The 13,854-nt window shown below is 35.0% G+C and overlaps 1 protein-coding gene across 1 annotated transcript; it reads left to right on the top strand.

Annotated features, from left to right (window-relative positions):
* Positions 1-2,911: 2,911 nt before the first annotated feature.
* On the top strand, positions 2,912-4,885 carry LOC141487626 (uncharacterized). The gene has a single exon (XM_074186788.1). It carries the CDS (start codon positions 2,912-2,914, stop codon positions 4,883-4,885), a length of 1,974 nt encoding a protein of 657 aa, XP_074042889.1.
* The last annotated feature ends 8,969 nt before the right edge of the window (positions 4,886-13,854 follow it).

Raw genomic sequence — 13,854 nt, 5'->3', positions numbered from 1 at the left:
AAAGGACAAAAACCAAGATAAATACATCTCAATTCCATACCACCAACATACGAGGAACTGTGGAAAGATTTTCAAGGAACTAGGTATGAAGGTGGTTTTTGAAACAAGTCATATACTACAGAGCCTTTTGGGAAGTCCAAAAGACAAAGTCAAGAATTCGGAAAAGTCTGGAATTTACGAAATTGAATGTAAGGACTGCGATGCAAAATATTATGGACAGACAAAAAGATCTATTAAAGTAAGATATAGGGAACACATAGCACACTTAAAATATGGAAGACCTGAAAAATCAGCAGTCGCCCATCATATTTTGCAACAAAACCATTCCATAGACTTCAGTTCATTAAGATTAGTTAGACAAGTTAACAACTGGCAACTAGATGCCTATGAGAGTGTAGAAATAAGTAAACACAATAATATTATGAATAACGATGACGGACCTATACCAAAGGGCAAACTATATAGCTTGTTAAAATAAAATAAAATAATGTTGTTGGGTTTACTGATTAGTACATAAGGACACATTGCAAAAATAAATTTGGATAGGCAATATTGTGAAATTCTTTTTATATAGCTGAAAATTGTTTTATATAAACATACAGTACGATGCAAATGTATGGAATAAATTCGATATTCACCAAAGGAGCGTCTTTCGGAAGAAATCCAAAAACAAGTCAACTTTAATTTTTGACGGCCCATCTCATGATATTCATATGAAAGACGTTTCGTCACCAGTGTTGGCGTGATGACGTAATCGACAATTTTTTTAAATGCAAACAGGGGTCATGTGGCACCCCATTCAAAAGGTCTACTAGTCGTCTATTCAACGGTATAATGGTTTCAATATGTATTAATACAGGGTCAACCGAAATTATGTATTCAGAAGACTGGAATTACAAATAATAGTAATTCGTTGAACCAAATAATGCTATGCACCGCCACTGAGAATAAAGTATCGTACTGTCTTCTATTGTTTTTGTTGATTAGAAAAAAGAAATGGTGATAAAAGTCCTACACTCTACTTGAGATTAGTCAATGTCATTGAAGTGAAGTATCATTGAAGCGGTTGACATTATTTCTAGAAAAATATTTAAATCACTTATAATCTGGCAATGACAGTAACAGAAACCCAAAGAATCGAAATTTTAATTATGATTGGCTGTGGAGATGAAGTAAGGACTCAGGCAGAAGTTCGTGATTTATTCAATGCGAAATACCCCAACCGAGAACCCGTTTCTCAATCAACAATAAGTAAAATTGAGAAAAAGTTTCGAGAAACGGGCCATGTTAAAGATCTCCCTAAAAGTGGTAGAAAATCAATTTCAGAAGTCCAAAAACTTGATGTGCACAAATAACCCCCGAAGTTCTCGGAAACGTTAGAAATGAATTCAGTGCCCGGCTTTCACATTGCATCATAGCTGAAGGTCATCAATTTGATCATTTATTATAATTTTATTGTACTTCAATAAATAACATGTTTTGGTTCATCTTGTATAAATGAATATTGGCATGGATATACCGTTGAATAGATGATTAGTAGACCTTTTGAATGAGGTGCCACATGACCCCTGTTTGCATTTAAAAAAAATTGTCGATTACGTCATCACGCCAACACCGGTGACGAAACGTCTTTCATATGAATATCATGAGATGGGCCGTCAAAAATTAAAGTTGACCTGTTTTTGGATTTCTTCCGAAAGACGCTCATTTTGTAAATATCGAATTTATTCCATACATTTGCATCGTACTGTATATTGAAAAATAATAGATAAGGCAAAATTGTAAAATTAATTTAGGTTGGTATACCTGTATGGTTGGTACGCCTGGATGGTTTACCTGTATGAGTTACCTTTATAGCATAAATAGGATTAGCTCGAACTAGGTCTTAGTTTTAATCTTCCTCTTTGAAGATGATCACTTGGTGATCAAAACACGTGTCGAGGTGTTGAAAATAACGATTTGTTGTTGGGAAAAAACTCCAGTAATATTCATTACTACACCAATGGTTCCAAACAGTGTATCATAAATGGATACTTTCGTTGAGGTCTCAACAAATTTAATAGTGAGTGACCTCTGTCATTTGCAATTGATGATAATTTTTGTCCATGAACATGTAAATGAAAGCAACAATTGGTGCAGGAATCTCAGTAAGTCACAGATAGAAAAATTTTGACAATCTATTAATGTAATAACAATTACTATTCACACTGTATGGAGGAAATACAATATCTTCTATGATTGTACAACAGAATCTGAACCTTTTAATTACGATTATTGACCTGAAAAGGATATTATACCAGTGAGAGGACTCAATATAAAACGTTTTATAGAAGCATAGAATATTGGAATCGACTTCGATGTTCAAAGACGAAATGAATGCAGAAAGCTCCGTGAACTTGATTTGACAAGATTCAGAAAGAAAAAGAAAAAGTTCAAGACTTAATATTGACTTTCCCTCTAACACATGATAGGTTCACAAAAAAAGACGTACAATACAGGAAATAGCAGCCACTAACGTTTCACGAGGGGCATTGTAGATGACATAATAAGGAAAAAGAAGTTTAGGTTAAGCATGAACGAAATCTCGACTTTCAGAAAGGACAAAAACCAAGATAAATACATCTCAACTCCATACCACCAATATACGAGGAACTATGGAAAGATTTTCAAGGAACTAGGTATGCTTCTGTCCTCTCGAATACCATCGATGAATGTGTCACATACAATTCCATCGAATCCTGGGAGAAACTTCTTTCATTTGGTAACAAAAACTTCAAAATTCCATATGATAATGGCAAACGCAAAATATCTCTAGCAAGTATTATAAAAAAAACTTGAAACAAACAACATTGGAACATGCTGAAATAAAATTTATCAAGAAATCTAAAAATCGGGGTCTACACTAATCAAGATGGTGATCAATAAAGTATCAGATGGAGGTCTTTCAGGAGCTGTGAAAATTTTATGTTCTGATGACAAACTGGCAAATTTTAGCACGGAAACCTTTCGTGAACTCCAGTCCAAGCATCCTCAGTCAAAAACTGGAATTTGTTACCAAACTAACTCCTTTTCAACTAGTCATTTAGTAGTAAATGAGAATGAAGTTCGTCAAGCAATTATGTCTTTTCGTACTAGTTCCTCTGGAGGTTTGGATTCTCTGAGGCCATCTCATCTGCAGGACTTGATAAGTTATAGTGCTGGTTCTGCTGCATCGAAAATTTTATCATCGCTAACAGCCCTTTGTAATGTTTTGCTATCAGGTACTGTGAACCAAGAAATTTGTCCCATTTTATTTGGTGCTTCATTATGTGCTTTGGAAAAGAAAGATGGTGGAATTAGACCGATTGCCGTCGGCAATGTGTTTCACCGTTTAGCTGCAAAACTGGCTTCATTCAAGCTGAAGGAAAAATTAGGAAATATTTTTCGTCCATTTCAAAATGGTTTTGGATCTCCAAGTGGTTGTGAAGCCGTATCCCATGCTGCCCGAAGATATATTAATGAAGACGAGTCCAAGGAAGGAACAGTTTTTCTTAAATTGGATTATGAGAATGCTTTCAATATGCTGAATCAGGACTTCATCTTGAAATCGGTTCAAAATAGTGTTCCAGAGTTATATCCTTTTGTATTTCAATGCTACTACCAGCCTTCAATACTGACATTTGATCAAAACACAATATCATCAGAGCGTGGAGTGCAGCAAGGGGATCCATTAGCACCTGCTCTCTTTTGCCTGTCTATAGACAATATCATCAAAAATTTAAAAACAGAGTTCAATGCTTGGTATTTAGATGACGGTTCTCTGGGAGGAGACTATAAGGAAGTTCTCAATGCCCTTTCGTCTGTTATTAAAAAGTCAAAGGAAATTGGGTTTGAACTAAACTTCCATAAATGTGAACTTCATTTTCAAAGTGAACCTGATTTAAATATTTCGAGAAAATTCAATGACGTTGCTCCTGGAATCAAAATAATTGAAAGGAATAGTTTAATTCTTCTTGGTTCCCCTCTCACAAAAGAATCATTCATCACTTTTTTTGAGGAAAAATTACATAATTTCAGAATTATGTCTTCTCGTGTTCATACTCTTCCAAGACACGTAGCTTTCCATCTTCTCAAAAACTGTTTGACTATTCCAAAGCTCCTCCATCTCATGAGATGTTTTCCAACCTGGCATCACCAAACTTATCTGATTAAGTTTGATGAAGAAATTCGTAACACTCTTCGACTTTTATTGAATGATCAATTGGAAAGCAATGCATGGCATCAGGCTTCCCTTCCTGCATCTTATGAAGGTTTAGGCATTCGTACAATCACTGATCTTTCACTACCTACCTTCCTCTCTTCGAGTTATAGTGTGATCAATATGATAGATTCAATTTTACCACCCTCCTTTCCATCGGATAACAATTTGAACGAGGCCGAACAACTATGGATCTCACGAACTGATCTAGAAGTACCAAGAACCAGAAAAAATCTTCAACAAACCTGGGATAGTCCTCTTATAAGAAATGCCTTGAATAATTTGTTAGACTTGGCTAAATCTCCTATAGATAAGGCACGTATAAAAGCAGTGTGGTCAAAACATGCAGGTGCTTGGTTGGATGCCTTACCAGTTACATCCCTAGGTACATTATTAGACAATGAATCTTTTAGAGTTGCAGTAGGCCTTCGACTAGGTTCCAATATTTCTGTTCATCACAAATGCAAGTGTGGAGTGGAAGTAGACACCCGAGGATATCATGGATTGAGTTGTAGATATAGCCCCGGGCGCTTTTCCCGTCATCAAGCTGTAAATGATGTCATCACGTTCCTTCGACTTCTGTATCCAGCGGTGCAGCAGCTTCATCAGCGGAATTGTCAAAAACACGGAAATACAATTATTTGGTAGATAATTTCATTTTTTATGCAATAGGAATCGAAACATTTGGTACCTAAGGCCCCCAAGCATTGGAGTTCATTCGTGAAATCGGCATTAGGATATCCAAAGAAACGAATGACCCAAGAGCTACCTCTTTCTTGATTCAAAAAATTAGCATTCTGATTCAAAGAGGAAATGCAACTTCATGTTTAGGTACAATTCCTCAATCAAAAACTCTAAGTGAATTATCAATGTTTCCCATGAACAAAATGTATCGGCATGTACAGACAGTGCAAGAACTGGAGTTGTGCAGTTTGGTGGAAGACTCGCAGCAAAACCGTCAACCTTTGGCAGAAAAGAAAGTAGGAACTCTAAAAGAGGCTGAGTTTGGTCCTCTGGCTGAGCCCTCAAACGAACTAATATCTAATTCAGTTTTGAGCAGTTTTGCTTCGAATTCTTTATCCTACCAGTCCAATGGAGGGATGAATCATCCTATCCGTGTTTACTTAGAAGAAGATAGTAGTGGCAAACGTAGTTGCAACAATAGATCGGTGATACATTCTTCAATCAAAACTCTTGGTTCAATGGTTTAAAAAATCTTGGAAACACCTGTTTCATGAACAGTATAATCCAATGTTTATCAAACACGGGATGGTTGCTGGAATACCTTAAAAACGATGCATACATGGAAGATATCAATACTAGTATTTCTAGTATGAAAGGTGTTGTAATCAAATCGTTCGCAGAAGTTATCAAGGAATTATGGTCAGAGGATTCATCTGATAGAGTAATTAACACAGTCTACTTCAAAAATCAGATTCAAAGATTCGCCCCTCGATACATGGGTTCTGCCCATCAAGACGCCCACGAATTCCTTCGATATCTTTTAGGAGGTTTACATGAGGACCTCAACAAAATTACTGAGAAACCTGAACCAATCTTAACTGAGATTGACGAAAAATTGAGCGATAACGGAAAAGCACAAGAGTCCTGGCAGAGATATTTGAATATGAACAACTCCAAGATTGTAGACTATTTCGTTGGCCGCTGTCGCTCAATTTTTCGTCAATCCCCGTTAAGATTGGTTTAGGTTTCTCAGTAATTATATTAACGTCTTCATGTAAACCTTCTAAAAGATAACGAAGAAACTCCTGGGCGTCTTGATGGGAATTACCCATGAATCAAGGAGCAAAGCTATGAATCAGATTTTTCAAGGAGGCTGTATTTACTACTCTATCGAATTAATCTTCTGACCACAACTCCTTCATGACTTCTGCAAAAGCTTTGATTAAAGCTCTCTCCATACTAGAAATACTAGTATTGATATCTTTCATGAATTCATCCTTTTTCAAATATTCCAATAACCATCTTGTGTTTGATAAACATTGGATTACGCTGTTCATGAAACAGGTGTTACCAATATTTTTCAACCCATTTAACCCAAGGGTTTCGACTGGAGAATTTATTACTAGATAATTTGAATTATCTTTGAAATCTATTTCAGAATTTTGCTGAGCGAAAGTATTTTTTCCATTTGCTTTTGTTTTACTTCCATGAAGTGGTATTACCTCTCTTTTCTATATAAAGTTGATTTTCAGGAAAATTTTTTAGAATCAGAAAGAGTACCGTAAAAAGAGACTGAATTTTCTCTTTGAATGGCTATACTAATTTTTTGAATGAGAAAAGATTTGACTCTTGATTCGTGGGTTTCATTGGTTACCTTTTTTCCAATGTCATTGATGAAAGGATGAAAAATAAGGCTTCAGAGCCAAAAACACCAAAAGTTTCAACAGCTATTGGGCAAAAGATATAATCATTTCCCGAATTAGATATTTCCGTAGTTTCTCCTGAAGAGGCAGCCGCACCGGCTTTAGCAGAAGTAGCAAGAAGATGGCAAGTTGCTAATGTATCCACACAAGTAAAGTCTCAAACAACAGATTCACCGATTTTTCATGAAACAAGTGTCATACCATACGGTCGTTTTCAGTCATCTCGACTTGTGCCTATGGGTTTTGAAATCGCACAAATTTTTGCTGAAGTTAAAGCCCTTCTGATTAGATCATTTATTGCACAAGGGCGAGATAAACGACCAGCGCTAAAACGGCAGCTCAACCCATGAGTACCTGATTCATCCATAAATACACAACATTTACGAAAGTGTTGAACACACAGTGGTGTACCAAGTCGAAATCCAATAGCAAGTCTGAAAGAGTCGTCATCCAAGTGATGAGCATCAGATTATTTCACAGTAACTGCGAGAAGACGAGCCTTATTTTTTGAAGTGTCAGAAGCTTACTTCAGTAAAATACTAGTTGCTTGATATAATAATGGCTTATCCCATACCCTATGGTTTTTCATGCCTTCAATTTTCATCACTTGGCCAGTTCTAGATTCCCAAAGAGATTTGCCCCGATCAGAAAACAATCAGAAATTGGCTTTGGGTATTGTAAGATCATTTCTATCAGATTGGAAACACTGCAAAATGAGGCAAAAATGATGGCAAAGCGAGTGAAGTGGCTGAACCCCTAATCCTCCTCTGGAAACTGGAAGTGATGCCTGTAATCAAGTTTCGTCTTCCATAAGGTTATTAGCTATGAGTTCCAGCATCCTTCTTAATTCGCTACGATATTTTGTAATCCCTGTTCGTCATGTTAAGTAGGGCTGCACCTCAAAATATACGATAATTTGGAAATGGCTAATGAGTTCTTCAATTAATGGAATGCGACATGCGTTTGTAAAACAGATAAACGTCCTGACATCACAGGAAGTGATTTTTATTTCAGGACTCAAAATTGTCATAACCGAAAAAAAGAGAATAACCAATCGATAATTATTTATATATGTACTGTTCTTTTCGGAAATATTATTTATATATTATTATTGATAGACAAAACATTTTGAAGTTATCAAAAAGGTCCTGATGGAGAGTTCAGTACAAGTGATTTCGCTTGAAACTTGGAAGTACAGCTGGAAATTCTTTGAGAAATTCCATATTAATATACTCTTCCATATATTACGTTGTGTAGGTTTTTTTCAAGATTCTGTAAAAAACTTCTGTGCATAATCTAAACAACTTTATCTAGAGCTGGTATTCAGGTTAATTACTTTCCTTCTTTTCTCAGAGGTTTCTCACATTTTTTGTTGAATGATGGAGAAGTAGAAAGCCAAGTATCTCATTAAAAATTTGTTCTCTTGTGTATTGACCAAATATCGAGAAAAATACCATGTAGTGTTTTCAATTGTAGCTTAATCATTTTTCGAAATGATGTTGTGGAACATATCATGTAATACCACTTCATTTTTGTCTGTTTAGACGTATCAAATGAAATTTGTCTATTTGAAAAAAGATATACAGTGTGTTAAACCAAATGGAATAAATTGAATATTTGGGTTAGCGTACATATTGAAAAAAATCCCGAAACACGTCAAATGTAAATTATAATTTGACATTCGTCAACGTAAAAATGCCACCCCTACCTTCAACCCCCTTCGAATGACAGGTACAAACACCATTTTTTTTAAATGGGAAGTATAGGCTTTTCATATATGGTTTGAAAGATATCTTCATTCTCTATTCAAAAATGTTATCGCTTTCAAGTCTATTACAAAAATAAAATAAAATAAATTAAAATCATGTGCTTACCGAAATTCGATAAAATACACTCAAAAACTAAAATGTGATACAGAACGTAATGAAATGTAGAATACGAAAAAGAACTATGCATGTTAACGAAGTAGATGTTCAAATTGTTCACCGCGAACGTCTTGGCAACAACCTAATCTCAAATAAAACTTTCTTCCTACATTATTCAACATATCAGGCGTGACCGACCTAATCGCAAGCGTTATTCGTTCTTTCAAGTTATTCAAATCCGAAGGTTTGGTTTTGTATACATTGCTCTTTACATATCCTCATAAAAAATCTTATGATGAAAGATCAGATGATCGCGCTGGCCATTCAAGCGATCCTCGTCTCCCTATCCACCGATTGGGAAGTGTTGTATCAAGGTGTATCCTACAATCCCTGCCCAAACATTAACCTTTTGAAGGGTATTGCGTGCGTTCTTCTCTCATCCAATGAGAATTTTCCGTTGACCCGTAGCGGCAATTTCGCCGATTAGAATGCTCGTTAAGAGACATAGTAGACTCATCAGAAAACGTCTTCTAATAGGATGATATTGTTATCCAACATGTCCATCATTTGCTCACAAAAGTGAGTTCTTCTATCAAAATCGTCTTCCATGAGCTCCTGAGTAGTATCATTTTATAGAGATGCATTTTATTTTCTTTTTATATGTTTACTATGGATGTATGGCTAAAATTGAATGGTATGGATGCCAGTCTACAAGATGAATGTGGGGTTTTCTCAAACTCAAGCATCACATCTAATTTGAGTTCATCACTGATTACATTGGCAGCTTCTTCATTTATCTGCTTCACATGACCAAGCTCGTGAAACTGCTTCTCTATTTTGGTTATTGTTCCTTGAGACATGGGCGGTAAATTAGGAAATTTCTCATGAAATAGGCGAGCTTTTTCTTGTTGTGTTCGGGATTTATATCCGTAACCAATCATTTGCAAAACTGTTATTGTATGCATTTAATCTGACCATTTGTCAGACTTGAAGTTAACGAACTTTAATTTTAAATTGAAATACTGACAACAAATGTTGTAACATACAAAACAAGTTGAATAGGCGTTTTAAACTAATGTTGTCACGAAAAATTATTTAAAGTTTTTCAAAGGATACCATCTAAAAAAAACATTGCTATGGTTTTTGCTAACTTTCTTATTATCACAAACTCAACAAGAATAAGTTTGAGTGTATTTCATCGAATTTCCGTTACCACATGATTTTAATTTATTTTATCTTAATTGTTGCAATAGACTCGAATGCGATAACAATTTTGAAAAGAGAATGAAGAGACCTGTCAAACAATATATCACAAGCCTATACTTTCCATTAAAAAAATTGGGGGTTGTACCTGTCACTCGACGGGGGTTGAAGGTAGGGGTAGCATTTTTCCGTTGAAGTATGCCAAATTATAATTTAAATTTGACTTTTTTCGGGATTTTGTTAAAATATGTACCGTAACCGAAATAATGTTTATTCCATTTGGCTTTTACACACTGTATATTAATGTATATTGTGAATAAAAAACGAACTTATATGATATTAAAGCTTGTATTCACCACAGGTATTTATAGATATATGATGATCTTGTGAAACGAAATAGGAGTATACCAAAAACACGAATATTCACCGTCGACAGGCTTGTACTTCATAACCCGCAAAAGTGTATTTTAATTATATCGGTTGGATGGATGGATGTTTAAAATAAAAGGTCTCATAGAGATTCTACTGTAGAGAAAATCATGTATAAAAAGTCTCTTTCGGGACTTATGTCACAAACATTTTTTTTTCATGACATCTTAAGAAGTTGAAATATACATTTTTCTTGCACTTCACTGGTCGGTATTCAATTTATCAATTGGTTTTTCAAATCCTATTGATGTTGGCGATACAATTGCCGCAATCGATGTTCGGCCACTAGTCAGTGCAAGGTATAAAGGTTATAAAGTTGATGATTTCCGACAATTGAAAATCGAATTCCTAGAACTAGTCTAGACTATGCATATGCAGGAATAACTTTAGTGAAGAATCCTGCATTGATACCTGTCAGATATAATCCATTGCCCTTCGTGATATTAGCCAGGGGAGTAGTTGTTTTCTGATAGATGTCATTTCATTAACCTACAGTGTAGGTAATTTGGGCCTAGCCTGAATGAATTGTTCTTTCAGACAATATTTTTTTCAAAGGAGGGTAAGATCTATTGGAAATAGGAAAGGTGTTAAACTAAGAAAAGAAGATGCTTTAGTTCTCATACATTGTTTCTAGAGGAAAGATTAACGACTATACTTCCTCGTGTTCTTTTAGTTACCGGAGAAATTATTTGGCTGGGTTAGTCGAACGATTTTCACGAGAATCATTTGCAACAAAATGAATCTCTAATCTTCCTACAAAATTCTAATGATGTAGTGATAAGGAAGAGTATTTGATCCGCAAATTCAGATATTCTTATTGTTGATTTTTACGTTTTTCATTTTTTTTTTGTTCAAACCTCAATCCAAACTTTTTGGTCATATATTTTACTGATACTGTATTCTACTGATATGTATCATTTAACGTCTTCAGAATTTCCAATATGTCATTAATTTCAAGAATAGAATATTACTGGAGTTTTTTCCCAACACCAGAGCTGTATAGTATACTATTTGGTAATGGTCCACTATCGTTATTCATGTTTACTTATTTCTACACTCTCGTAGACATCCAGATGCTTGTTGGTGTTAACTTGCCTAATCAATCTTAAAAACTAAAGTCTATGGAATGGTTTTGTTGCAAAATATGATAGGCGACTGCTGATTTTTCTGGTCTTCCATATTTCAAGTGCAGGGTTCGATCTTGCTTCCCCCCAAAGGTTGTCCAATCTACCAAAACGCCCAGTGCTACGTGAAGTTAAGACAAAAAATTCCGGTCCTATTTTAATTGAGTAATTTTTTTATCATAAGACACATTTCTATCTAATATCATTCATATCTAATTTTAATAGATCTTTTAGTCTGTTCATAATATTTTGCATCGCAGTCCTTACATTTAATTTCGTAAATTCCAGACTTTTCCAAATTCTCAGCTTTGTCCTTTGGATTTCATGAAAAGCTTCATACCTTGATCCTTGAAAATCTTTCAAAAGTTTTTCGTGTATTGGAGTTACGGAACTGAGATACATTTATCTTGGTTTTTATCGTTTCTAAAAGTCGAGATTTCGTTAATTCTCAGCTTAAAATTTTTCTTCTTTATAAAATCATCTAGAATACCTGTCAAAAAACCGTTACTGACTGCTTTTTCCTGTATTGTCCGTTTTTCTTTTGTGAACCTCTCATGTGTGACAGGAACAGTCAAAAAGACGATGCACCAGAATATTCAGCCCTTCACGTTTGTGCTACCCACAGTGATATGAACTGTCCGGAATATACCTGTAAGTGCTTGTTTCCTTCCTAAATACATCGTATTTTGAGCCTTCCACATGAAATGGAAGTTGTCCCTTATTTTATAACTCATACCTGAATATTACTGAAGTTTTTCCCAACACCAAACTGTTATTTCAATACATCGACAAGTGTTTCGATCACTAAGTGATCATCTTCAAGAGGAAGGTCATACGTGAATTTTATTGATGGAAATCTGTTATTAAAAAATGAAATAAAGTCCTCAGTGTTCAATTATTTGTTATCGAATATGGCAAAAACTTCATCCACGTACCTCAGCCATATGCTAAGAAAATACTTTGTGACTTTTCTATGGTTTCCATTCCGAATTTGCTAATGAACAGGTTTGTTAGGTAGAGGGACAAGAGATTACTCCTCCTGTTGTTCATAATAGCAACCTTCTACTTGGAAATAGTTTTGTTTCATACACAAATTAGTGAGAGAAACGAATTCATCAATTTCGTAGGTATTCAAATTATTTTTCTCTAGTAATTACCCAAAGTATCGTAAGGTCTGTGGAATTGGGACGCTAGGAAATAAAGAACTAACATCAAAGAAAACTGAAATCTAACCTTCATGCAGAACGATGTTTTTTGTATGTTGTATGAACTCTAAGAGTTTTTGATACTAAAACCTGGTTCCTCAATAGACAAACTTTCAAACTATTTGGTAGGTTGGAGATCCAATAGCCGATACTAAGAGGCGCATTAATTTTTTCGGTTTGTGGATTTTTGGGGGCCAATATATTTTGACACCGTTGGGTTGGAAACTTGTAAGTTCCGTTTCAGTTGAGGGGTGAGCAAGCATATTGTCGCATTTCTTGAGAACATCTTTTACTTCGAAACACGTGTCAAGGTGCTGAAATAACGTTTTGGTGTTGGTATAAAAACTCCAGTAATGATTATTACTATACCAAAGGTTCCTAACAGTGAATCACAAGTCAAGATAGATGCCTGTATTGTCTGTATATATTCCTGACATTTTTTCAAATAGAGCCATTCATATCCCGCTAATCTAAAATTCACTATAAATAGAGAAGTGGATAATTTATATAGCGGGCGGAAGGACCAATAAATCGAATCCAAAAATAGCATAACGTCGCTACAGATGACAATAAAAACTAGAAAGGTCGGTAATATTGCGACCATAAACCATGAATGATTTAGGAGATCAATAAATATGAGTTTCAGAAAAGGATATCAGAGGTAGGAGAAACGATAAATCAAGTTAGGAATGCGGGAAGAAACGTAATTATTCATGATGTCGGAGACACCCTCATTCAGTGCTGTAGATATAGTTTCACTCAAGGCAGACACTGTTTAGAAGCCATCTACGATCACCTCTTTTTTGTCGTAAATATTCATAATAGATAAATGAACCCATTATACGATATCACCTCAATGTTTTTTTGAGTGGACATACCCGTTTCGAGCTGGACATTTCTGAATATTCTCCTCCCCAAAACAGGTTACAATAAGTTAGTCTAAAAAATTTACACAAAAATGTAGAAATGTTAGAAATGAATTAACTTCATAGCGAACTCTTTGCAAATATTTTGTAGATCTTGCACGAAAGTTAATTTTTCTCATTCAGTTTGTACTTGAGACATTCATCATGAAATTGAAACAGATATTAGTCATGGGAACGCTACATATTAGAGATACAGAATTCTACTTACATGGAAAACTGTCATCCTTAATGTTTTCAACCTGAAACTCCGAGAAGTACACCATTAAACATGATATGTGCCTTATTAGTGGAATTTTATATCAATACTTCAACACATATTAGGTGGCATAGCGTTTCTATGAATGACATTTATTTCCATATTTATTGTAATAATATGAAAGTGTATATTTCCTAAGGGATTTCACTTCCAGTTTGTGTCTGTGCATGATCTACACATTTTTGCAAAGAATTTACTATAATGTTAATTTATATCTTTCTT

Source organism: Leptinotarsa decemlineata, unplaced genomic scaffold, assembly GCF_025532065.1.
Source record: "Leptinotarsa decemlineata unplaced genomic scaffold, Ldec_3_MD MMD2_P_RNA_scaffold_5, whole genome shotgun sequence".
Lineage (NCBI taxonomy): Eukaryota > Metazoa > Arthropoda > Insecta > Coleoptera > Chrysomelidae > Leptinotarsa > Leptinotarsa decemlineata.
The sequence above is the reverse complement of the archived record's forward strand: the minus strand, read 5'-3'. Positions and strand labels throughout refer to the sequence as shown.